Source organism: Pinus tabuliformis, chromosome 8 (genome assembly GCF_031772625.1).
Source record: "Pinus tabuliformis cultivar Carrire ecotype Pingquan chromosome 8, CPIR1, whole genome shotgun sequence".
Taxonomy (NCBI): domain Eukaryota; kingdom Viridiplantae; phylum Streptophyta; class Pinopsida; order Pinales; family Pinaceae; genus Pinus; species Pinus tabuliformis.
The window spans coordinates 993,823,931-993,849,510 of record NC_142294.1 but is presented as its reverse complement, the minus strand read 5'-3'; the positions used below and the strand labels follow the sequence as shown (position 1 = coordinate 993,849,510).

Below are 25,580 nucleotides of genomic sequence, written 5' to 3'. Positions count from 1 at the left end.
TCCTTTCCTCATTTCATAAGCAGTCAGAATTTCGTGCAACTGTGACATGGTAAGGTTTCGTAGATTCTCTTTCTCTTCTATTGCAGAAACTTTAGATTCAAACCTAGGGGAAAAAGATCTTAGAACCTTTTCAACCACAACAGCCTCTTTTATTTCTTCACCCAAATTTTTCATACAATTAACAATCTCATCTACACGAAGGAAATAGTAAGCCACACTTTCATCATTGTGCATTCTGAGATTTTCATACTGAATTCTGAGGGTTTGAAGTTTTGCTCGTTTTACCTATTCATCTCCTTCATAGCTCAGAACAATCTTGTCTCATATTTCTTTTGCGGATTTATACTGCATAACCTTCACGAATTCTGATTGAGATAGACATCCTAATAGAGTATTGACAGCCTTTGCATTTGTTTCATTTTTCTTCTTCTCAGCCGGATCTGTAGGAGTTGTTGATGGAAAAGTGTACCCTGTATCTGTGATGTCCCAGACTTTTGTACCAGGAGATTGAAGGTAGGCAATAACTCTTACCTTCCAATATACGAAGTTTGTCCCGTCAAAAATTGGTGGCCTGATAGATGCTTCTCTCTCGTAGTTGCTCATGATGATGGATCTTCCTTCAAGCGATCAAACTTCTCCAGAAGGACCTGCTCTGATACCAATTGTTGGAAATAATACTAAAAGGGGGGGTGAATCAGTATTATCAAATTCTTTTTAATATATTTTCCAGATTTATACTTTAATTTATTCTTCAGATATTGATCATTAATTTCTATGTCAGTACCATATAATAATGAGCAAGAACAAGAAAAACAGATAGTCACACCAAAGAACACCAAATATAAGGTGGAAACCCAATGTGGGTGAAAACCACCTGCTGCAATATGTCTCTATCTTCTTTCAATTAGAAACTTCTTTTACAATGATTTTGTACTGGCGCAGTCCTTTACCAGTACGCAGGCTGCAACCTGCTGAGAGCTACAACCCTCTCTCGTTTTCCAGTCTCTCCTGGAAGGGAGCTACAACCCCCTTAGCTCTTGTACTAGCTGATCTACTAGTACGTAGGTACTGACCTACTTCTTTTCTTCCAAGGACCACTTTTCATAAATTTTCAAACTGGATCCATGAACATCAAATAATCATGTGAATCAACCAATCTCCTTTTACAATCACCCAATGAGTCAACCAATAACTTCTCAGAATGCAGTAACCAGAAAAGCAATACCAGTAATCTAAACCCAGAACTCTGCAGCAATAGATAAAAGGCAGCCAACAAATATTTTAAGAAAAGTCCGCAACTTCACCAATAGAAACCTGCGAATATCCGCAGTTCTTCTGTGTCTGGACTGCGCAGCTCCGCACCTGCGCCTTCTGCTGCGCTGCGGACCCCCGCACCTGCGCCTTCTGCTGCGCTGTGTACCTCCGCTCCTGCACCTTCTGCTGCACTGCGGACCCCGCACCTGCGCCTTCTGCTGCTCTACGTACCTCCGCACCTGCACCTTCTGCTACGCTGCGGACCCCCGCACCTGCGCCTTCTGTTGCACTGCGTACCCCCGCACCTGCGCTGTGGATTGCCTGCGGACCTCCGAATAGAGCCAAATTAACAGTCCTCCAATGTGCCACAGACAGTCAGATCCACAGATCTAATCATGCGCCAGAGAGATCACGACCTATCAATAGATCCGCCTTACAATTTATAGATTTTACCTTGATTTAGATCTAGTCTTTCAAACCGATCACCCAACATTTCAGATCTTAAGATATTCAAATTTCACAAGTGACTAGCCAAATGATCTCCTTTCCTTTTTATAGGCAAGCCCTTACTCAAACCATGGATCAAAACCATAGAAAACCAATACAAGGGACCCAAAACCGGGGTTCAATAATTTAGATGCTATACCACGGACCAAAACCATATGATCATATACGTCGGACTAAATACCATGGACCACCATAGGATTTCCCACGTGCGCGTGCTTTTTTCTGCATGAAAGTGCGTGTACTAGGGTTCCGCACCTTCTGTTCGAATAACCTGCAGACATGACCGCACTTTGTGAATGGCGTGCCTGCGGGCCCGCACCTTTTGAACGGTGTACCTGCGAACCCCTTATTTTCTATCATTTTGAGAGCCTGAACAAAGATTTGCCACTTGAGTGAGTTGCCATCAAGTACAACACCTGTGCCATAGCGCCAAACCTGAATCATAATGCCAACACCTTGGGATTGAGAGAGGCCAACGCTATAAAGGAGAGAGGAGCCTCCTCATTTTGGCATTCGATTATGTGCATTTGAGCTAGTCACTTCGACTTAGAGCACGTCGGCTGTTTAGCTAGTCTGCAACACTGTTTAGTGCATTAAGTGTCTCCGTTTGGAGATCTCACCCTTAGCCTCGGGGGACTTCGAGTGCTTGCTCGGGCAAGGTATTTCCATCAGTAGTTTTGCAGTAGTTTCATCAGCATTTTGGTCGGAGGATTGAGCATCTTGGATGACTGCGTAGTCTTGAGAGGGATGATGCAGTTCTTTCTTGGAGCAGTTCTGGATTGAGGTTTTGCAGTGGGATTTGTGCTAGGAAGTTGAGCAGGGGATCAACCCTTGCATATTGGAGGATTTTGGCTGAATTTCAGGCAGATTTGTGGTGGGTTCATTTCAGCAGCAGCGCAGAGCCTTGAGGGATTGCGTGGGTCCTCAAGGGGGCAATTTTCGGGAGTCGACCATTTTAGAAAAGCTTTCTGGGTTTTTCTGGGTTTTCTGAGTAGAATCCGATTCCAGAGTTTCAATATTTTTTAAAGAGGGGAACAACCCCAAATCCTCATTTGATTTCTAGCAACAGCAGCAGCACGACAGTTCTTCAATAGCTTGGACGCAGTTCAGAGGGGCCATTCCTTTGCTATTCTGAGTGTATTTCTTCACTTTCCTTGTGCAAGTCGAGGTGCCATATTTCTGAACACCTCTTGTACTCATTCTATTACTCAGTATAATAAAATGGCTTAGTATTTCTCTCTACATTTCTTGAGTATCTGCTTATGGTTATATTGTTATATGTTGCACCATTGTTATTTTTATCTCTTTGAGCTTCCCAGCTACTATACCACTTGTGTGTTTCTCCTATACTCTTCGACAGAGTTTGGAAAGGGCCAGGTAGCCTCCAGATCTCGTCCTCTTTTCAGAGGCGACATATCTGGTAAATGCCCTCCCAGTCCATCTCTGGTTGGAGTTTGCTTGTGTTTGAGGAATATTCCTGATAAGGGATATTACAGTGGTATTAGAGCATAGATCTGGCTCAGCCTGTGGAGCTAGCAATCTATGACACTGGGGGAAAAGCCCTACATTTGTTACAGAGGTAGGAGATGCAAAGACACTGGGCGTAGGTTGGAGAACACTTACAGAGAGGGAGACTGTGTTCCGGTGGTGGACGCTGAACAGGAGGAGCTTGTGGTGGACGCGGAATAGAAGGAGCCTGTGGTGGACGCAGAGCAGGAGGATCCGATGGCAGAAGATGACGGGAAGAGATTTGCGGACATGCTCCTCAAATCAGTACAGGATCTGTCGAGGCAGATTGAGATGATGGGGCAGAGATTCACAGCAGTAGAGGCTAGACAGCATGAGAGCCCACGGGTTTTCCAGGTTGGTGAGGGATCGGGTGCATCCCACCATTTGCCAGAGCAGCGTGATATTACTCAGCAAGTGGCCTCACATGCCCCTACACGCTCTACCATGCCCACTTTCTTAGGAGCAGACACAAGGCCCGGAGCCCAGCAGGAGGCAGAGCCCGGTCATACGGGCAATTATTTTGCAGAATACCAAGCCTATGGTCAGGAGTTCAGGATGGCTCTCTCATTCAGAGACTTTGTTCAGCTCCAGCGGGATAGTAGACCCCGCGACCATTACAGAGGGTACCGGCATTATCATGATGGTGACACCCACCGTGCAGCTAGTAGATTTCACTTGCCTACGTTTGATGGTTCATCAAACAGTTCGACAAAGTCTTGGGTGGAGAAGCTGGACATTTACTTCCAGCTTAACCGGAGACGGAGGTCATCAAGGTGGCGAAATTACATTTGGATTGTGAGGCCCAGGATTGGTGGTTCCATGGGATGGTTACACTCGGACACTCCACAGTGACGACATATGTCGAGTTCACCAGGAGATTGATGGAGAGGTTTGACCAGAGGGATCCGGAACAACACTTTGTGGAGTTGACAAGGCTCAAACAGACTGGGAGCCCAGAGACCTACATTTTAGATTTCTTGAGGGTTTCAGTGATGGTGCCAGATCTGTCCGCGACACGGAGGATCTACATGTATGTTGAGGGGTTAGCAGAGCCACTTCAGGGTCTAGTCAAATCTGCTAGACCAACCACCCTTCAGGATGCTATTTACAGGATTTCTTACCCAGAACTCGGACACCTTACCCCCAGCGACAGGCTTTTCAGCCTAAGGGGAAGGATGTGAGGATTCCGCCTCTGAAGGGGAATCCAAGACGAGTATAGATTGATGATGATGCCAGCAGGGAGTTGAAGAAGAAGCGGTTGTGCTTCACCTGTCAGGAACCGTGGGCACCGGGACAGATGTGTTGCTGGCAGAGCACATTTTATTGAGGTCTTCTCCGAGAGTAGCGGGGAATAGGATGAGGAGGATGATGTGGAGGTAGGAGGTAGTCATGCCGCGCAGGATCGTTTGCCACCTCCACCACCATCAGCAGGTGGTGCAGCTTTTGAACCTACCGGAGGAGCCCTTGCAGCATTATAAGGAGTTCCCAAGTATTTGACGCTGCGCGTACAGGGGGCAGTACATGGCCAGCGAGTATCAGTTTTGGTTGACAGTGGGGCAACCCACAACTTCATCGATGCACAGATGGTTGAGCGGAGAGGTAACAGACAGAGAGCTTCGATGGGTTTTCAGTTTTGGTCCCAGGAGATCAGACCATGGTGTGTGCAAGTTATGTACCAGAGTTATCTGTGACGATGGGCACTTGCACATTGATTGACCACTTTTTCGTGGTCGATATTCCAGACACCAACATGATATTGGGTGTTCAGTGGATTATCACTCTAGGGAAGGTCACGACAAATTGGAAGACCCTAGAGATGGAGTGGGATGATGAGAAGACAGGGAAGCATGAGAAGATACGGGGGCAGCACACATATCCGCCTCAGACTGTTTTGGCTCATCGAATGGAGGCAATCTTCCGGAAGGGAGACGTAGAGTGGGCAGTGGAGCTGCATGCATCAGAGGCAGGGACTACAAGGCAGACAATGCACCCAGAGATATAGTCCATCCTTGATTGGTATGCCATAGTATTTGGGGAGATTTCGCTAGGACAGCCACCGGATCGGGGGTTTGAGCACACCATTGAGCTTGAGCAGGGCATACAGGCAATGATTACTACCCCTTATAGGCATCCCAAGGCCTATCGGGATGAGATTGAGCGGGCCATTCAGGAGTTGCTGGCTCTTGGGCACATTCGGCTAAGCACGAGTCCTTTTGCTTCTTCCGTGGTGTTGGTGAAGAAGAAGGACGACACATTGAGGATGTGCATTGACTACAGGGCCCTGAGCAAGAAGACCCTGAAGAACAGGTACCCCATACCCAGGATCGATGAGTTGAGAGGAGCTCGGTTCTTCTCAAAGATTGATTTGAGATATGGGTACCATCAGATTCGCGTGAGGGAACAGGACATTCCCAAGACCACCTTCATGTGTCACTATGGGCACTTTGAGTTTTTGGTGATGCCCTTTGGGCTAACCAATGCCCCAGCCACATTCCAGTCTTGCATGAATCACATCTTCCGCAGTCACTTAAGGAAGTTTGTGTTGGTGTTCTTTGATGATATCCTCATTTACAGCAGGACTTGGGAGGAGCATCTCCAGCACATTGAGACAGTATTACGCATCTTGGAGGAGCAGCAGTTCTATGCCAAGCTCTCCAAATGTGAGTTCGGATTGACGGAGATGTTATACTTGGGACACATCATAGGAGTGGACGGAGTGAGGGTCCACAAGGAGAAGATCAAGGCCATCACAGATTGGCCGGAGCCAAGAAATGTGACGGAACTTCGGGGATTCACTGGCATTTGTACTTACTACCGGAAGTTCATCAAGGGTTTCTCACAGCTTGCTGCACCCCTAACATATTTGACGAGGAAGGGGGCATTCAGTTGGTCGGATACAGTGCAACGAGCCTTCGACAGACTCAAGGAGGTTATGAACAGCGGCCCAGTTCTTGTGTTGCTAGATTTTATGCAGCCATTTGTTTTGGAGTGTGACGCGTCAGGAGAGGGGATCAGCGCAGTGTTGATGCAGGGAGGTCACCCTATAGCCTTTGAGAGCCGGAAGCTCCTTCTACACGAGAGGTTGTATTCTATATACGACAAGGAGATGCTGGCCATCATGCATGCATTGGCTAAGTACTGGCAGTATTTGGTGGGTAACAGGTTCAGGGGGAAGACTGATCACAACAACCTCAAGTTCTTTTTGGAGCAGAAGTAGCTACAAGAGAGGCAGTAGAAGTGGATCAGCAAGATCCAAGCATATGACTTTGACATTGAGTATGTCAAGGGTAAGAACAATGTGGTAGCAGATGCCCTTTCACGTAGCCCAGCCACGTTGTCTCTTATGAGCTTGGATGCAGACTGGAGGGCTCGACTCTTAGTAGAGTACTCCAAGGACAGATTTGCATGTGAGGTTCTAGATGGGCAGGTGGCAGATGACAGGTACAGGGTGGTCGATGAGATCATCTACTACAGGGACTGGATCTTTTTGACTGAGGGGTCTCAGCTCAAGAAGAATATACTTCAGGCGTCACATGATTCACCATTGGCAGGTCATCAGGGGTTTACCAAAACCTAGAGGGCCATTAGAGAGAGGTTCTCATGGAAGGGCCTCAAGGAGGACGTACTCCAGCATGTCCGGGAGTGCGATATTTTCCAGAGGAACAAGGGGGAGATGAACCATCCCACAGGATTATTGCAGCCTCTTCCCATTACGGAGGGGAAATGGGAGAGTATTTCGATGGACTTCATCACAGTGTTGCCCATGGTGCAGGGCAAGGATTGTATCTTTGTCGTCGTTGATCAACTGACAAAGTACGCACATTTTTTCGCCATATCCGCACACTACACAGCAGCACAGGTGGCCGAGCTGTTCTTCAGAGAGGTCTTCAGGCTACATGGTCTTCCTAAGACCATCATCAGTGACAGGGACAACCGTTTCATGGGCGGGTTTTGGTAGGAGCTTTTCCGGTTGGTGGGGACGGAGTTGACTCCGAGCACCAGTTATCACCCGTAGACGGACGGGCAGACAGAGATAGTTAACAAATGGCTGGAGGGCTACTTGTGTAACTATGTCAGTGAGCAGCAACGAGCATGGCTGAAGTGGCTGCATCTGGGGGAGTACTGCTACAACACTACACATCACATGTCCATCGGTATGTCACCATTCTTGCTTTGTATGGATATCATCCTTTATCTTTTGCTGATGTGATGTTTGGTGCTAGCAAGGCTCCGAGAGCCAAGATTTGGATCGAAGAGAGTCAAGATATTCTCCGAGCTCTCAAGGATAACATGGCTACAGCACAGAACCAGCAGAAGCTGTATGCTGACAGGGGTTGGGTGGAGAGACAATTTGAGGTAGGAGACTTGGTCTACCTATGATTACAGCCATACCGACAGTAGGAGACTTGGTCTTCCCATTACTTTAGGTGCTTGAGGACAAGCAACATTTTTCCGGGGGAGACTGTAATATTCCTAATTAGCCATGGCTAATTGGAATATTCGATTTTGCTCAATTTTGCCTTCTATAGCTATTTATAAATAAAAGGGTGAGGAGAGGGGGACATACTCACTTCATGAATAAAGACACTCCCTAGCAGCACAACGTTGTAACTTAAAAGGTCAGCGAAGGGGGGCCAAAGAACCACGTAGAGGAGGGCCCCACGTAGACACTTGGAGTGACTGCGTAGATGGTGAGAAACACATGGCAAGAGGAAAGCTACATTGGAGGAGGTGAGCCTTGGGATTGAAAGAGGCCAACGCTATAAAGGAGAGAGGAGCCTCCTCATTTTGGCATTCGATTATGTGCATTTGAGCTGGTCACTTCGACTTAGAGCACGCTGGTTGTTTAGCTAGTCTGCAACATTGTTTAGTGCATTGAGTATCTCCGTTCGGAGATCTCACCCTTAGCCCCGGGGGACTTCGAGTCCCTGCTCGGGCAAGGTATTTCCATCAGTAGTTTTGCAGTAGTTTCATCAGCATTTTGGCCGAAGGATTGAGCATCTTGGATGATGCGCAGTCTTGAGAGGGATGACACAGTTCTTTCTAGTAGCAGTTCTGGATTGAGGTTTTGCAGGGGGGTTTGTGCTGGGAGGTTGAGCAGGGGATCAGCCCTTGCATATTGGAGGATTTTGGTTGAGTTTCAGGCAGAGTTGTGGTGGGTTCATTTCAGTAGCAGCGCAGAGCCTTGAGGGATTGCGTGGGTCCTCAAGGGGGCGATTTTCGGGGGTCGGCCATTTCAGAAAAGCTTTCTGGGTTTTTCTGGGTTTCTTGAGTAGAATCTGATTCCAAAGTTTCAACATTTTCTGAGGAGGGGAACAGCCCTAAATCCTCATTTGATTTCTAGCAGCAGCAACAACATGACAGTTCTCCAGCAGCTTGGACGCAGTTCAAAGAGGGGCCATTCCTTTGTTATTATGAGTGTATTTCTTCACTTTCCTTGTGCAAGTCGAGGTGCCATCTTTTTTATCACCTCCTGTAGTCATTCTATTACTCGGTATAATAAAATGGCTTACCATTTCTCTCTGTATTTCTTGAGTATCTGCTTATGGTTATATTGTTATATGTTGCACCATTGTTATTTTTATCTCTTTGAGCTTCCCAACTACTATACCACTTGTGTGTTTCTCCTATACTCTTAGACAAAGTCTGGAAAGGGCCAGGTAGCCTCCAGATCTCGTCCTCTTTTCAGAGGCGACGCATCTGGTAAATGCCCTCCCAGTCCATCTCTGGTTGGAGTTTGCTTGTGTTTGAGGAATATTCCTGATAAGGGATATTACGCTGCCAAAGGCATGTATTAAGCAATATCTACCACAACAAAAAGTTGATAAATACATTCGTGGTACTGAATCTAGGGATCTCTATCGAAAAGGACTAACTTGTTTTATCCATTAAAGAATGAATTGTATGGAATCTTCTGCTGATCAGTCTCTCTATGTTTAATACAACGTTAATGCTGTCAATTAGGACTTTTGCATAGGTACCAATATCTGTTATGCAATAGTCAATCCATAAACATGGCTAGTATCTTATGGGTACTTAAGAGATTGAGAAAATATAGGAACAAATCAGACATGGTACTTGGCATTAGTGATATTGTGATATTGTACCTGTTAGCTTTAAAGGAAGTCTACAATCAGTTGCCATGCAAAGAAAGGAAAAAAATTAATGGACATTGAATTCTACTCGGCACCCTTGTATAAAGATTCTTTTATAGGAAACCCTGGATTCATTCTCAAATTGTTCAAATATTTTACATGTTTAAGCGTTGACCCCAAACTCAAACCTACTGCAGGGGATTATTGTGTTCTGTTTGTTTGTGAATTTGGGTTCATTTTTTTCTTGCATTATACTCACCTTAATGAATCACATATTTATGATGCAGTTCAAAGCTTGAAGGACGAGTTCCGAGTTGCAGGCTTAGTGAGAAAGTATGTCCCGAACTCTTGTTGTAATTCTTTTATAACATCCTACTTAAATTTTTGCAACTCTTTTTGTTTCAATTAGCACTGAGATTCATACATTACGTGATAAATTAATTTTAGACAGAGAAAAACTAACTATTGTCCCTTCATGAGAGTGGATAGTGCAAAAAAATTAACATATCTTACCGAGTTTGACTCTCAGGCAAGTGACCAGCTTGGAAGATGGTTTGAAGATGATGATGCACTAGAACGTGCCCTAAATGCAGAGTATCTTTTTTTGTTTATCTAACATTTTCCTATTTTGTATTTTAATTTCACCAGTTGAGATCAAATTACTGGACTTGTTTTATACTGTTCTTACTGATTTTTTTTATTTCAGGTGGTATCTTCAATCCACAGACCAGAGGATCTCCAGCATTTCACAAACCATTCATCTGAGCAAAGATGAAAATAAGCCTTCTTTTATTGGGTATGTTGTTTGGGAATCTAGTCTCAACAAGACAGGAATATACAAAAAGAGGTGTAAATATTACATCTTATACATGTTCTACATTTGAGTTGTTTTCAATCATGATCTAGATCACTGAATGAAGGTTATGCCTGCAGAAATACTGCACTTCCAGATTCAACAGGTGTATCAGTAGCAATTTCATTCCCACAGGTCAGTAGATCATATTCGTCTCTGTGGAATTGAAATAGATAGAAAATAAAATTGCCTGCTGTAGCCTGTTATATCAGAATCATCACAAGGTAAATTTTAATTTGATTGACAAGAGAAATTGGTTTCTGTCTGGCCTCTAAATTTAGATGAACTCATCAGTTTCTTATTCACTGAATGGACTTCATATTAATTTTTGGTTTGATCTGTAAATCTGTATTAAGAACACGTGAGATAACAACATTCTACTTGCATTTGCATTCAATTTACCTAACAACCTCTTCATGAGATTTTTTCAATATCTCAAAAGTCTACAAATGCCAACTTATTTACAAGAGCATGGCCCCACCAGTTGCTATGGAGGAACTACTGTTCAACTTCAAATTGTAATTCTCTTCCTTAGATTGACTTGGAAACTAAGTATAGATTCAGTATGAAGAATTTATCAAAATTGCTATGGGAATAAAATATACAGAAATTGAATCTTCCTCCAAGGTTTCTGCAATGGATTGGGAAAGCTTGAATACTGAGATTTCTAATGATGAACTCTTTTCAATGGTGACGTCTATGAAGAATGGTAATTCTTGTGTCCTAGATGGCCTTCCTTATAACAATTCTAAATATATATCGGATTCATTAGGTGATGGCTTGTTTCAGATGGCAAGAGAAGCCTCCTCTTATGGTCATTTATTGGAGTCTTTGAATCAGGGATTGATTAAGCTTATACCGAAGACTCTGCTAGGGATGCTAATGGGACATGGAGGCTCGTCACTTTGTTGAATATTTCCTATAAAATCTTAACCAAGGCAGTAGATTTACATATTTGAAAAATCGCTTCCAGGGTGGTCAGAGTCTCAGACAGGTACACACTGATTTTGTTCAAGGAGATTCATCTAATGTACAGTGATTTTCTATGGGAGGCTATGGAATAGGCTAGAGAGCCTCCATAAAATTCCCTTTTTCTCAATATCGATTTTGATAAATCATATAAAAGGATTGATAAGTCATATATTACAGTGATGCTTCAGTGCCTCAACTATGGTAGTAAGTCTGTCTCCATGGTTAATACATTGTTCTCTTGTGCTTTTTCCTTTGTTTCAGTTAATGTATCCCTACCAAACAACTTCCTCTTATAGTGACCCATTAGATAGGGGTGCTCTTTAGCCCCTTGTACATGCTGGCTATTGATGTTCTGGAGTACTTGTTGGAGGTTGCTAGGATTCAGGGCAGTATGAGGAAAACTGCTCTTTCTAGAGGATTACAGATGGTGAATAATCACCTTGTTGATGATTCCCTTCTTTCAGTCCAGGCGAACCAGTTTTTAGTGGACTCGGCTAGAGAATGCCTTGATGTGTTTTGTGCAAATACAAGTGCATTAATGAGCAGCTGGAAGAATTATTTATAGCTTATTGGTCTAGACAATTCCCTGGGATGGGTCTGGGCTGGCTGGAATTTTATTCTTTGAGGGGTCATTATTCATTATTTGGGAAATCCCTTCGATATAGAGCTTTTTCACTGGAAACTTTGTGGGAATGGTATCTTCGGAAGCTATGAGATAAGGCGCAATATTGGCAGCTCAAGGATCGCCCATTTGCAGGCATGCTAACATCCAAATCCAGAATATTTACAAGTGATCTGTAAATTTCTGTAGAAATTTCACTGGATAGTTCATCAAAACAGATCTTAAAACTTTCTGGAAAATACTATAAGGTTATCCTCTATTATGCAATGCTTACTTATTATTATAACTTAATATTAAACCTAATATGGGAAGACCCAACCAAACAGTGAGGACTATGCCTCTCTTTTTTTCCTTAGCTATAAGATGCAATACAAAGAAAAATATACTCACTATGGAGTTGAGTAGACATTGTAGCTTGAATGGCTACCACAGTGTCTTCTACTTTCACTGTTCTACTCTCAATATCCTACTTGTTTGCATTGCTCTACTCTGGAACAAGAAATCAATACACTAGGAATGAAACCTTTACTTTCCTAGTAGCCGAGTATTTAACATGACCTGACAGTCATCTATAGTTAGGGTTAGGGTTTTGTGTAACTTAATTCCCAATTATGGTTAGGGTTTTGAAAGTTCACACATGTGAGGAATGGGAGTTGATGCATAGATCAAATTGCAGAAAGCGTAACTTCCACAACTGTGATCTTTGTGCAAATGTGCTTATCTAGTGGTGAGGGTGCATTCTCTTTATATTATTCTTGGATAAATCCTATCTTGTAAACCCTAAGAAGAATTCTAGTTGAGAACCTTCCCTTGATTTTGTCTTAAAAGCTTGTAAAAGTCATGAAAGGATCACCTAGGGTTAGTAGTGGACAACCCTAGTCATCACCCTATAGGAGGATCTTCTAAGGTTAATAGTGGACAACCTTAGTTATCACTCTAATTCGATACTTTACCTTCTTCAATAGATTCCATGGTTTGACTCCATTGGCCCAAACAAATAGTAGGAACTGATCTCTCCCAATAGTCAATCATTAAAACCAAATTTTAAATTTTATTTTATGTTTTAGGGTTAGATTAGGGTTTGTGATAGCTATAATCTGATTTTCAGCCATAGTAAGGCTAGACATCTAGGGTTTAGTTAGCATTTTAATTTTTTATGATTAAAAATATTTAATCATCATTTATTGCATTTCTAATTAAATTTTCAGCCTTTAGGGTTTGACATCTTGCATTGTTAGGGCGGTTATGTGCTCTTTATATTCCAGAAATAGTTAGTTACTAAACCCTAGTTTAACTTGTATTTTCAGCCCTACTTTTCATCGAGCATTTAATTGTCAAAGGGCTGATTTGTTTGCTACTGTTATAACTTGATCCGTTGCTGAAGATTGTCATCTTTTACATGAGTTTTCCATCTGCCGTAGCTTTTCCTCCTTTTGATAGTGTTTGGGGTATCCTGTTGACATATTTTAACTTGCTAAACTCACAAATTGTCTTGGAAACCTTACATACTCAAATATAGAAATTGCTTTAAATGAACCACCTTGTTCTCACCTTGAACATCTTGTCTCAATGGTGGTCTTATGAATGAATGATATAAGAGGCCTTACACTTGATTACATCTTCCTAAGGATTCCTTGAACTTTGAAGGTTTCTATGGAAGCTTCTCTTGTGTTGAATCTATCTTTCACGGAAGTGATTGGCTAGGTGACAGTGGTAACACTTCCATGTTACACTTGTCTTAGCCCTTTGTGAAAGACTTTACACCAAGGTGCTAGATTTTATGATATCAGGACCAATGGCTTTAGAGGAGCCTTTTGAGTTATATTATAAAATATAAACACCGTAGTTTCAAGCGCACACAAAAAGGTTGTTGAAGTATACACACACAATCAATACTATGCAAGGAATATTTTGAGATAGTTATACCACAATGGTGCCAGTAAAAACCAATCCTTTTGTTCTTTATATTATTATTACATTGTGGGGTGGCAGGAGGGGGAGGGATTCTCATTAATCCCGAAGGAAACATCGAAGACAGATATGCTTGGGGCCTGGGAAGGAAGACAAACAATCAAGCTAAGGCTTATGGTTTATTCCTTGGACCTTCTTTGGCTCAGAAAAAGGGCATCAGGAAGATCCAAGTCTTAGGAGACTCAATGTTGATAATAAAACATATGAAATACTATTTATTAGCAAACAAGATGAATCTAAACTAAATCATTAAGAGATCCCAATGTATGATTCCTCTCTTTGATCTGGTGTCATTCTTTCACATCCTAAGAGGGAATAACCAGGAAGCAGATAAGCAAGAAAATTTTGCCTGCTGGTTGAATGCAGAAAGAAGTATAGTGAATGAAATAGAGGAAACATTTTGCATTCCCTACACATGGTAAAGTTTTTCAAACATTGGACTAGGGAAGGCACTCTTGGTTGGATCAAGAGGTTAGGAAATAAAGGAAATAAGGTTAATTTGGGGTTAGCACCTATATACCCCTTGCTCCCCCCTCTCTCCCTTCATCCTCTTCATTCCCCCCCCGCCCCTTCCTTCCCCTCCCCTCTTCTTCCATGTCATTTCTCCTCCCTAGCCCTTGTCACCCTTCTTCATTTCAATCCGAAATGCCTCCTTTCAAACCGAACCATCCCTTGCTCCCCGGTCCCTGTCCCATTGGCCTTAACTCAGCCCGTCCTCGCGCCTCATGGCATAGGTCAGTTCGACTTGTTGCAACAGTGTGGCTGCTCCCATCACATATGTCCTACACTTGGTACCGGGAGGTCTCACAGCGTGAGAGCCCAGTCCTCACAGCATAGAAACAGTTGCAGTGGTCGGCGTTCCAGCATAGGAGCAAGTAAGAAAATGGGAGAGGGTGAGAAGCATTTAATCCCTCTGATCTGAATTGCTCAGATCGCGCGTGGGAGGAAGGCGTGGGTAAGGATGAAGGACGAAGCGAGAAGATGGGAAATAATGGTGGAGCATTGGGATCTCAGCATCATGAGTACCAATTTCTAGTCCTGCATCAGAGTTTGGACCTACATCTTCTATAAATTGGGTAACGATTTGATCTTCTATCATTGTTTTTGGTCAGTATCTGCTCAGGTGGTCTCTGCGAAGGCCCAACAGCTGGGGCTAAGGTCACTGAGTAATTTCTGTAGGATTCTGGTCAGGGTGTTGGCCACAAGGGTGGTAACCGATGGTGTGTGCAGTCGTGGGAGGAAGCTGAGTGCTGGTAAGGGTGGAATTTTCGTTGTGCAGCAAGATGGTGGCATTGGGTTGATTGCCTAGAACAATCCTGAGTGGGGGGTTCGTGGCACCTTGGAGATTGGTCACTCTGGTAGCTCCCCAGTGGTGAAAATGAGTGTGTAGAGCAACTTAGTGGAGGAGGGCTCGTTGTCTGGTTCCTGGGGCCGTCGTCGGCCTCAGACGGGGGGGGTCGATGAGGGCAGGGCTTGGGAGGGTGGTAGAAACAAGCATATTTGTAATGGTTGTGTGCAAGAGCATATGGAATTCAGGGAGGGTCTAGAAATTATGCAAAGGTGCATCCATCAACAACAAAAGGAGGCACTAGAAATGCAGGAGAAGCAAATCGAGAAGAAGGAGCGCATCCAACAACTGGAGGATGAGGTGGACGCGCTGAGACAACAAATTGAGCAACTGAAGCTCAAAATGGTAGAGAACATCCCAAGGACTGATGAAGAATATACTGGACTCGATCTTAACAGTCTAGCGCCGATGGAGGAGTAATTTGTTTTCTCTCTTAGTTTAAAAATGCTTTTTAACAATGTTCCACCAAGTTTCCGGGATGAGGAGGCGAGGGAGCGGGGATACGCAGGAGCGGCCTATGCAAAAGCTCCCCACTAATTTTTAGGAAACGTGGGGGAACATTGGGGTCTTAAAAACTTACAAATATAAAATATAAATCGATGAATCATATAACTGAAACAAATTTAAAATGAAAAGCATAATCATTGATATCATTATCATATAAATTATAATCATATATCATACATGTAAGTTTGTAACTGTACAATGTAACTACTAGTCTACTAACTTACTAACCATTACAATGAAAATAAATTATAAAATTATAAATGTTTAAACTTTTAAACTTTAAACCATATTGATGTTCCACTTCCAACTATGAACATTGAATACTGAATATTGAAATAAAATTATAAAAGTCAAGTCTGATACATCAAGAGTCAAAAATTTTAATTTTATAGAGTCAAAATAACATAAGAACATATCAAAAGATAAATGAGCATAATAGCTCAAGGTAATCCATTCAACAAAGGAGCAGACAAAAGGTTGCTTGGCGATGGCAGCAATGTTCCATTGAACGAAGGAGCAGACAAAAGGTTGCTTAGCGATGGCGGTAGTGTTCAATTCAACGAAGGAGCAAACATAAAATGAAATGTGAAATGAACATAACGTAAACCCTTCCCAGTCGGTCAACAAATATTATTTATTACGAATTTTTTGTTTCATAAAAAAAATTGCAAATTGTTTCTAGGAAAACGACCCTTTTCGCCTAGCAAATAACCCCAATTGGAGGAAACGACCCCAAAAATGGAGGAAATGACCCCTTTCAAGTTTCCTAGCATACCCTGTTTTTTGGGAGCATGGGGAAACGACCCTCTCTCGTCCCCATGTCCCCGGAGCGCTAGGGAGCTAGGAAACTCGACCCCTAGGTGGGGGGACGCAACCCCGTGGAACACTGCTTTTTAATGGCAAACTTCACTTGTAAATATTTATTACGTCAATATTGTAGAATGTATAGCCATAGGCTACCAGTTATGAGAAATGTTTTTGGCTTTTGGGGGAAAATTTCTCTAGGAAGGGATGGGGAACAAATGATTTCAAAAGCCATTAGCAAGCTCAAAATTTTGATTTAAAATCTTGATTTTGGACACGAACGGGCGTGATTTATATATAAATATACTACTCTTTCTAGTTAAAAAAATAATTAGTATTACATTAGTGGAAGTATTACTCCTAGTTTAGTATTATTGCATGATAGGATTCCCAAATTCCTACTATACTCAAATATATAGGAGTTTCTTTAACATACTATAGAGACTAGGGCTTCCAAGGTCCTAAGGACAAAGGAATGTCAAGTGTTATAGCTCTTTAATATACCAAAGGGTTTCCAACAATAGTACTTGACCAAATCTTTCACGACACCAACCAAGTAGGATAGACCATACCCTTAGCTGAACTACTTAATTCCATGGTATGCAAGAATGATCTCCCCGAATGTTGTTCTCTGTGTACTATAGCAACAATATGGTTATAGGTTTATGTAAAGTTGGTTTTAGGTGTGCCTATAGGACTTTTGATATACCCTAGGGTAAATGGAAGACAATTTGGTATACAAGTGTTGTCTTAGATGGTACTACTCAAAGGGATATTAACAGAGGTTACAAGGGTGTGCAACTCAATGACACTACTTGCATTTTTTACATGTATTCTTCCCCAACCACAAATTTACCCATCAAACGATAGATTTATATGTTATTTAAAGATGTTGAAATACATCTCTAGCCTAAAATTTATTCTGCAAAAATCTAGATGCATGTTGGCTCAAGAAAGAGCTTCGATACCACTTGTAGTGATCCCTAACCCTAAGATTGGAATCACAGGCAAGCTATTCAAACAATATAAATGCAAATAAGCAAATATCATAGACAAAATAAGATGAAATACGCAAAATATACCCTTGTATTAATGATTATCAAAGAAAGAAAGCAATGTTCACTTGCCTCTCGAGGTAGGGAGACCTCTTGAGTAGAGCTCCAATTACAACAATACTCAACAAAATCATTTGATAACCTCCAAGCTCTTTAAATAGATTCTTAATAGAAAAGAACTAACTACTTGTGGTCCCATCAATGACTACCAACTACTTATTGGGTCTTATTTGATAAAGAGGACCCCTTTGTGTTAAATAAGTATCTACACCTATCTAATGAGATTTATTCAACAAAGATGGCCATCTACATTAATTGACTAACTCCTAAGTAACTTAAAGTAGGGAGGTTCAAGGTTACTTGGAAGCAAGAGCGGGGAGTGACATTTTCAAAAGCTCCCAGTTTGGGAGCAAATTGGTAACACATTTTTATATAATATATATTTTGATGCATATATGTCAACAAAAACATGTAGAATGATGAATTAGATATAAAAAATATAAAAACATGGATTGAACCATTAACATCAATCATCTAGAAGTTATAATCCTCATCAACCATGCCCACAAGTTAGTAACATACAACATATCGAGTCTCATGATTCATCAATCTTAAAGTTTCAAGCTTTCAAAGTTCGATATATAACATTTATCATCATTGATCACTAAAGTTGTAACTTGTACTTGTAACCGATACCATTAACATTAACAAGCAACCAAACGATAACAAAGAATATCTAACATGAAATGAAATGTTTCAACTTTCACAAAGCATCATATTCATAATGCATTACCAATGAGTTATAATTGCCAACTTCAAACTTAAATTGTCATATATTGTTTGCAAATAATATCATAATAAATATGGAAGAGTCAACAATTATAAAAATTACTAGAAACTAGAAAAGACAAGTAAATCTATTATCTATTGCTAATGCTTGGGCCTCTTGCCGCCACGAGAAATGTCTAATTTCTGAGAAAGCATGTAGAATGATGAATTAGTTATAAGAAAACATAAAAACATAGATTAAACCATATAGCATCAATCAATCTTCGTCAACCACAAGTCCACAAGTTACAAGTTTTGATTTATATAGCATGTAACAGTGCACATAACCAAAATAGCATCGAGTGCAATCCATCTCTGAACCGAAAATACATCAACAAACAAGCTCTAGATGGCCTCTATCATCCAAAAAAATCATGCTGCAACAAATACCTACATATCATCAAAACCATTGCCTATCTTGGGATCTTTGTCATTGATAGCACCCTCTAAGGATTAACATAAGATATAAAAAACGTAGAATGTCAAGTCAAGATTTTGTTTGAGTGATGGGTGCATTTTTAGTAGGGTTATGATAGAGGATTTTGACAACCAATATCACTAACATCAAGGTACATAGAGGGATTGGTGCTCTTGACGAGTTCCATATCCTAGTACATGACAAAATCCAATAGAAACATTTTAATTCCCCCAATCCTGAAATCCTGAAAACAGATAAGTCTGCTGGATTTTGAGTGAGATCTAAAATTCTACTTTCTCCATATGAAATCCAACAAGGTCGGAACCACTCTCAAACATCTTGAGTCATTTCATGGTAATGTTAAAAATTTAAGTAAAAGAATGAAATGAAAGATAAAGGAGAATGTCACTTTGAATTGCATATCAATACTAGGGCCATAGGCTTGATCATTAGGCTGCCCCACTCAAAAATTCTTGTTTCTTTGAAAAAAATTGTGTTTGGATCGTGTTTGCATAAAAAAATTGCAAAAAAAGCAAGGGTGTGAAATTTTTTTTAGGGAGCACACTCTCGGGGTTGCTCCCAATCTGCTCCAGAAGAAGGTGCGCTTCAGGAGCTTGTTCAAGAGGGGGCGTGCTCCCCCGCAACCATGGGCAGGTTAGGTTAGGAGCCTAACATGTATGGTTGGTCATCTACTCCTTGAAATTATTTGGTATACGTATTTTCATTATTTCTCATTGCATAAATCAATATTATTTCTTTCTCTCTCTACTATCTGGTGTACAAATTCTCTATATGTGTGTAAATTTCATATCGTGTTAGAGCTTGGTTATAGGCATTTGGGAGAGACACTATAGGAATCAACTGGGAAATAAATCATTGTATATATCACGAGTGTGGAAAAATCCACAATAATGTTCATGGTGCTTGTGAGCCATCAGATTCGTAGCATATCTAGTAAAGTTGATTGTAGCTATGAGAGAAGCTGAAGGTACTAGTAAAGCTGATCATAGCTATGAGAGATGTTGAAGGTACTACCAAGTGATTCGGAATCACATAATATGCCATCCATAAGGTTGATAACTCCTATTCTTAAAAGAAGGTAACATTTAAGTTTTCTCTAAGGTCCTTAAATAACCATATCACCTCTATAGGATATTTTCCCAGACCATAATTTCTCATGCATTGAACTTTTATAGCGGGACAAAATTGTTGGGGCCATAGGAGCGTTAAATGGGATTCTTCAATTCATAGACTTGTCTGCAGGAAAAGGTGTGCGAAGTTGTAATTGGTCATATAAATATCTATAAGCAAAGTGTTTGTTGTCATTGTTTTTGCAATCCTTGAATGAATTTGTTCTGTGCTACTGATTTCGATTGAAACGTGACCTTGACATTTATGGGGGAATATAGATTTATATTCTAGATCTAGAAGAAACAAGAATAGATGAATTGTTTCTAGAATTTGTCTATGCGCAGAGCTATGTGCACAGCTATGTTATTGGTTTAATCTACAGTTATTGCTTTGCGCTGTAAGATAGTTGTAAGGACTTGTTTTTTCTCCATAGACAATTGGTCTCCCTCCACGCTCCCAAGTTGTTCTGCTTCTTTCCTCTTCCTTTCAAGTTTTATGTGTTTTCAAGCAATGAGTGCAGGCTTAACTGTTTGGGCTCTGTATAGGCGAGATTCCTCAAAATCCTTGTGCAGATATGAGTTTGCTGATCAGTTGGGCAATTCCGTCGCTTTTTCATGTTTGGCATGTAATTTCATATGTGGGCAACTAATCTAATCCAAATTAGACAGGCAGAACGTGTCTTACTTCTGTATTAACATTCAGATCCGTTAATTGTACACTGCAGGTTTCTGAAAGACATGCCTGCATCACATGCAAAGACAATCTGTTCTTCCTCACTGATTTGCGCAGTGAACACGGCACCTGGATTATTGAGTAAGTACAGATCAGAGCAAGACACTAGCTCTAGTTATTCTTTAATATCCTAAACATTTTTTGCGTGGTTATGTGCTAATGATTATGGATACAGACAGACATAGACTGACTGAATAGAAAACCTTTTACTTTCAGTGTTGAAGGTAGGAGATACCGTGTCCCTCCAAACTTTCCTGTGAGAATACGCCCCAGCTATGTCATTGAATTTGGACCGCATAAACAGGTTAGTATCACTCATCTCATTTTTAAGTCAATAAATATAAAATGGTAGACTAGTCGTGCTAATTTCAAGCTCTACAATACCACAGGCTGCATACCGAGTGAAGGTGCAAAAAGCCGTAGAAGAGGAGGAAAGCCTAATGGAACTAGAAGAGACTAATTGACAGATTCAGTGTTAGCATATAGGTTGTCCGATGCACAATAAGTAGGTCACTGAACATGACCTCAAAAACGAAGTAGCACGATTCAGCTGTATTGGCCTTTGCTGTACTGAAATTCGGCAGCAATATGATATTCTACATTTTTTTTCTTACAATGCAAACATGTATTGTTAACAATTACATTGTCTTTGACAATATACTTCATGTCTTTCATACCCCTTTACCTGTAAACCCCAAAAATCGTCCAGAAACCTGGAAAAGAAAAATATGAATTAAAAAAACCTAAAAAAACTTATGAGTATAAACCATACAGCCAAATTTTCAAGGAATGAATTATATTTTTTTTATTGCATATTCCCAGGTTGAAATTCTTCTAAACTTGGTAACAAAGTGCACATTGTTTATATCTATGAGATGTATACTTCCATATTGGAGCCATATTGAACGTTTTCTGTAGTATTCGAATCTTGCTATTTTGCTGAAAACTACTCGAACCAGTGTTTTGCAACTTTATATTGTGTTTGAATAGGATATAGCATTACTAACAAGGCAATTGACTTCGCCGGTAACTGTCTATTGAATGTACAACATTGAAAACTACAACCCGCATTGTATATGAAGATGCATATACAGTATAATATCAAAAAAAATATAAGCAGCAACGGTATCATCTGCTGCTGCTGGCTGCTGTTATAATAAGCCTTTTCATTTCAATTCAGTTAGATGCGATCTTTGTTCTTAATCAAATGAATGCAGCGTTGTATATGAAGATGCGGATAAAGTGACATATCAGAAAAACAATACGAGGAGAAGCAATCGGATGTACCTGCTACGACTGGCTGGTGTTATAATAAGTCTTTTCAATACAGTTCAGCTGGATGCAATCTTTGCTCTGGCAGAAAAATGGAAGTACCATGCTTGTATGTATCATTAACAAATGTTTTAAAATCCAAAAGGAAATGTGCCTTCCCTGCAAGCTCCCCGTGTGGAATTTGAAACCTGCGTGTGCTCCCCGTTCCGTGAATAAATTTACATATATCATTGCTCTGTGCTCAACTCTCAAGCTCACAGCCCAAATCAAGCCATAGATTACTGCATTGTATATATAGAGATACATATAAATACCATCCTAACGGCATAGTTACATATAAATGAAATAAACGCAGATTTATATCGAATAAATTAAAAACATTTGAAAAAACATAATCTTTGAGATACGTGGATATGATTTTATTAATTAAATTGGAAAACAAACCAGTACGTGTTCATGACACCTGCAAATTATGATATCGGTATAGATATATAAAGTGGAGTGGAAATGAGCAATCACTTGCATATTTTGGTCGACAGTAATTATTATTAAGTTTTCACATTTACATGTTTATTCTTCTTAGTTACCTTGATAGAAATAATGGGCATAAATGCATCAGGGTGGGTGATTGTAAATTTTTCATGGATTTTAATTTTAGATGGTTTTTTTTTTATGAAATTTAATAAAGAAAAATAAATTCACAAATATTTAAAATTTATGGCATTAATATTGCAATAGCAATCAAAAATTATGGCAGAAAGATATGAGGGAGTTATTCACATGGCATATAGCATTGAATTGTACAAAAGTTGCAATAAGACCTTTAACTTATGGTCCAATCAAATATTTGAAAAATATTTTTTTTCTGTAATATTGAAAATTAATTCAAAGTTAAATATTATAACTTGCATTAGTCAATGCTAAACTAATAGTGAACATAAATCTAACTCTCTATCCTCATGCTAGTAAAAATATTTTATTATGTAGAGGTTAAATCCCTACAATTCACCTAATAATTATTAATCAACCTAGATCCATCTTAACTTTGGATCTATCATGCACCTAGAGGGATAAAAGGTGATTCTTCTTAACTTTGGATCTATAATGCACCTAGAGGGATAAAAAGTGCAAACCTCTTTTTTGAGTGCAAAACTTGAGGAAAAGTTTGCACCTAGAGAGATTTGACCTCTTGGCACTTGGTAGATATGGAGTTAAGATGGATCTAGTGACCGAGTCAAAATTTTTAGATTACATAATATAACAATAACATAACGCAACATGACACTATAACATCTCTTCCATATTGGGCTAGACAACATCTCTTGTGCAATAATTAAATTAAAATTCTAAAAAAATTCACAATATAAATACACTTGCCCTATTACAAATAAACACACCTAAGAATATAATTTATTTATATACATGTGATGCATCGTACAAACTATTTGTTCTCAATAACGTATATATGCACCGTGCACATTACATTATTCTTGATTTAGCCTCATTCACATAAGGGATGTAAATAATTCATGCATTATTGTGCCGAAAGGTGCTCTACATACCAGTATAGGGGAGATGTATAGGCATAATGTAAGATTGTATGTTAACATTTTTTAAATGTCGAAAAAAAAATATATAAAAAATAATAATAATAATAAATAAATAAATGTTACCTTCATATAATTTAATTAATATTCGCCCCAAGAGTTAGCTCAATCGGTCAAATCAAGTGCCTCGCCAATGGGAGGTCACAGGGTCGAATCTCGAAAGCTCTTGGGGTTAGGTTAGTAAATAGGCCGAGGGGTGTTGATGCCTTCGGGTGCGTCCACTCAGTGTTGAACAACCCTGGATGTAGCGGCTACCCATTGACCCGAGTATCCGTGAACCAGAAGTGAAAGAAAAAAAATTAATTAATATTAATATATATATATATATATATATATATATATATATATATAGTAAACGAGCATTAAATTCCACATGACAAGAAAGAGATTTTGAAACCTCAGAGAACCAGAGAACCAAAAACGATGAAGAACTCTCAACAAATTTTAGAGACACCATGACCTGTATAGAATTTCAAGAATCCATGAATTCTACAGCCACGTGAATGTAAACCAATGATCTTGCAGTGCTACAATTATGCAGGGAAAATGCTTTGATGGGTATGCGAAGAAGAAGAATTCGAGAGCTGAGAAGTGAGGTTATTGTTAGCGATGTTCTGATCAACTGAAAATTGACTTTCATTATCTGCAATGAGAACCAAATTGAAAGGTAAGGTGGGTGTCATATACTAAAATCTCAGTAACATACAATCGCCCTATTTAAATGAAGTTTATGTCGTAATTTTCACACTTTTAATAGAATTGGAGCTCAACAAAGTTATGCTCATACGTTGAAATCTCAACGTGTAAAGTCAGGAAAAACAATTTTTCTGATAAAACAATTTGACCCAAGATGAAATGGTTACCTTGTACAAGATGTTCACGACTTCAGTATTTTATACTATAGTCTAGAGATTAGATTTATGTTGAAAATAGCAACAAGAAATGATAAAAATAGAATCGAGAATATTCCAATTTTAATTTGTCCTTGAACTAAAATTGTGAATTAAAATTCAAATTTAGTCTCACTAGCTGCTTGGAAATAATTAATTAACTCATTATGGATTAATTAGTTGGAGAAATTCAAGTTAGAAGTCTTTCTGAAGTCATGCAACAATTATCCCTTAAATTAAGAAGATTATCCCTTAATTAAGGAGATAAGATTGAGTTATATTTGAGTTGTAATTAGTTAGCTCAGTTTACTGAGTTAAATCCAGTTAAATTAGTTCCAAACTATTTGAGGAGCTAATTGTGAGTTATCAGTCAATTGATGCATGCATGCACTCAACCAGTGTACTCCAGATAACTGAAGATTCCCTCATCAGAAACTCATGGATGTTTATTTTGAGAAAGACCCAGTTGAGCTAAATTTCAAGGACATTGTACTATCAGTTGCATGTGTTTTCTTATAAAGGAAACTCATGCATGCAGTCAAGGTAAGGTTCCTTGAGGATTGCGCAGTTCAGACAGGGTGTAAGATCAGTCTTCCACTTGGTAATAGGAGGATCACCCAGGAGAAACAACACAAGGAAATAGGAGCTTGGAGGGAAGAAGAGAAGGCTTGTGAGAAGCTTTGTTTGCTTGTCAACATCTAGGAGGATTGTACTGAGAGCTGGTTAGCTGTGAGAGCTAAGGCTTTGTATAATTCTAATGTATTTCCACCTTGTATGATAATACAGATAGTGGGGTTTTTAGCTGAGGCTTTCCCCTGAGTATTTTCTGTGTTTCATGTGTATTGATTCTTCTTCTTCTAGTTATATGTGTTTAGCTTGATCTTGCTCAATCTTTAACCTTCCACAAAGAAAATTGATAGTAGAAGTAGATTATAGTATTTTGCTTTGGTATATTGCATTATCGGGTTAATCTACAATCAAATTTTCTACATAGGCCTTAGAGCGAGATTTGTAGAGAATTTGTAGAATTTCTACATGGTATCAAAGCTAGCTGATCTATAGAGAAATTTCTACATGGTATTAGAGCCAAGTTTATCGGATCCAAGTTTATCGGAGCTAAGTTTATCGGAGTTGTGAACAATATACTGAGAAGAGAAGAGAATTTTGAAGTTCGAGGTTGCAGGTGCAATTCGAATTCTTATCAT

At 40.0% G+C, this 25,580-nt stretch overlaps 1 protein-coding gene across 1 annotated transcript in view; it reads left to right on the top strand.

The window, feature by feature from the left end:
* LOC149238744 (zeaxanthin epoxidase, chloroplastic-like) overlaps positions 1-21,419 on the top strand; it is a 203,976-nt gene extending 182,557 nt beyond the window's left edge. The window contains exons 10-16 of the mRNA XM_089373174.1: positions 9,653-9,698; positions 9,895-9,959; positions 10,072-10,161; positions 10,299-10,353; positions 20,599-20,687; positions 20,823-20,910; positions 20,996-21,419. Coding sequence (XP_089229300.1) covers positions 9,653-9,698; positions 9,895-9,959; positions 10,072-10,161; positions 10,299-10,353; positions 20,599-20,687; positions 20,823-20,910; positions 20,996-21,070 — 508 coding nt within the window. The 3' untranslated portion in view covers positions 21,071-21,419. The remainder of the gene's footprint in view (positions 1-9,652; positions 9,699-9,894; positions 9,960-10,071; positions 10,162-10,298; positions 10,354-20,598; positions 20,688-20,822; positions 20,911-20,995) is intronic.
* Positions 21,420-25,580: the final 4,161 nt, after the last annotated feature.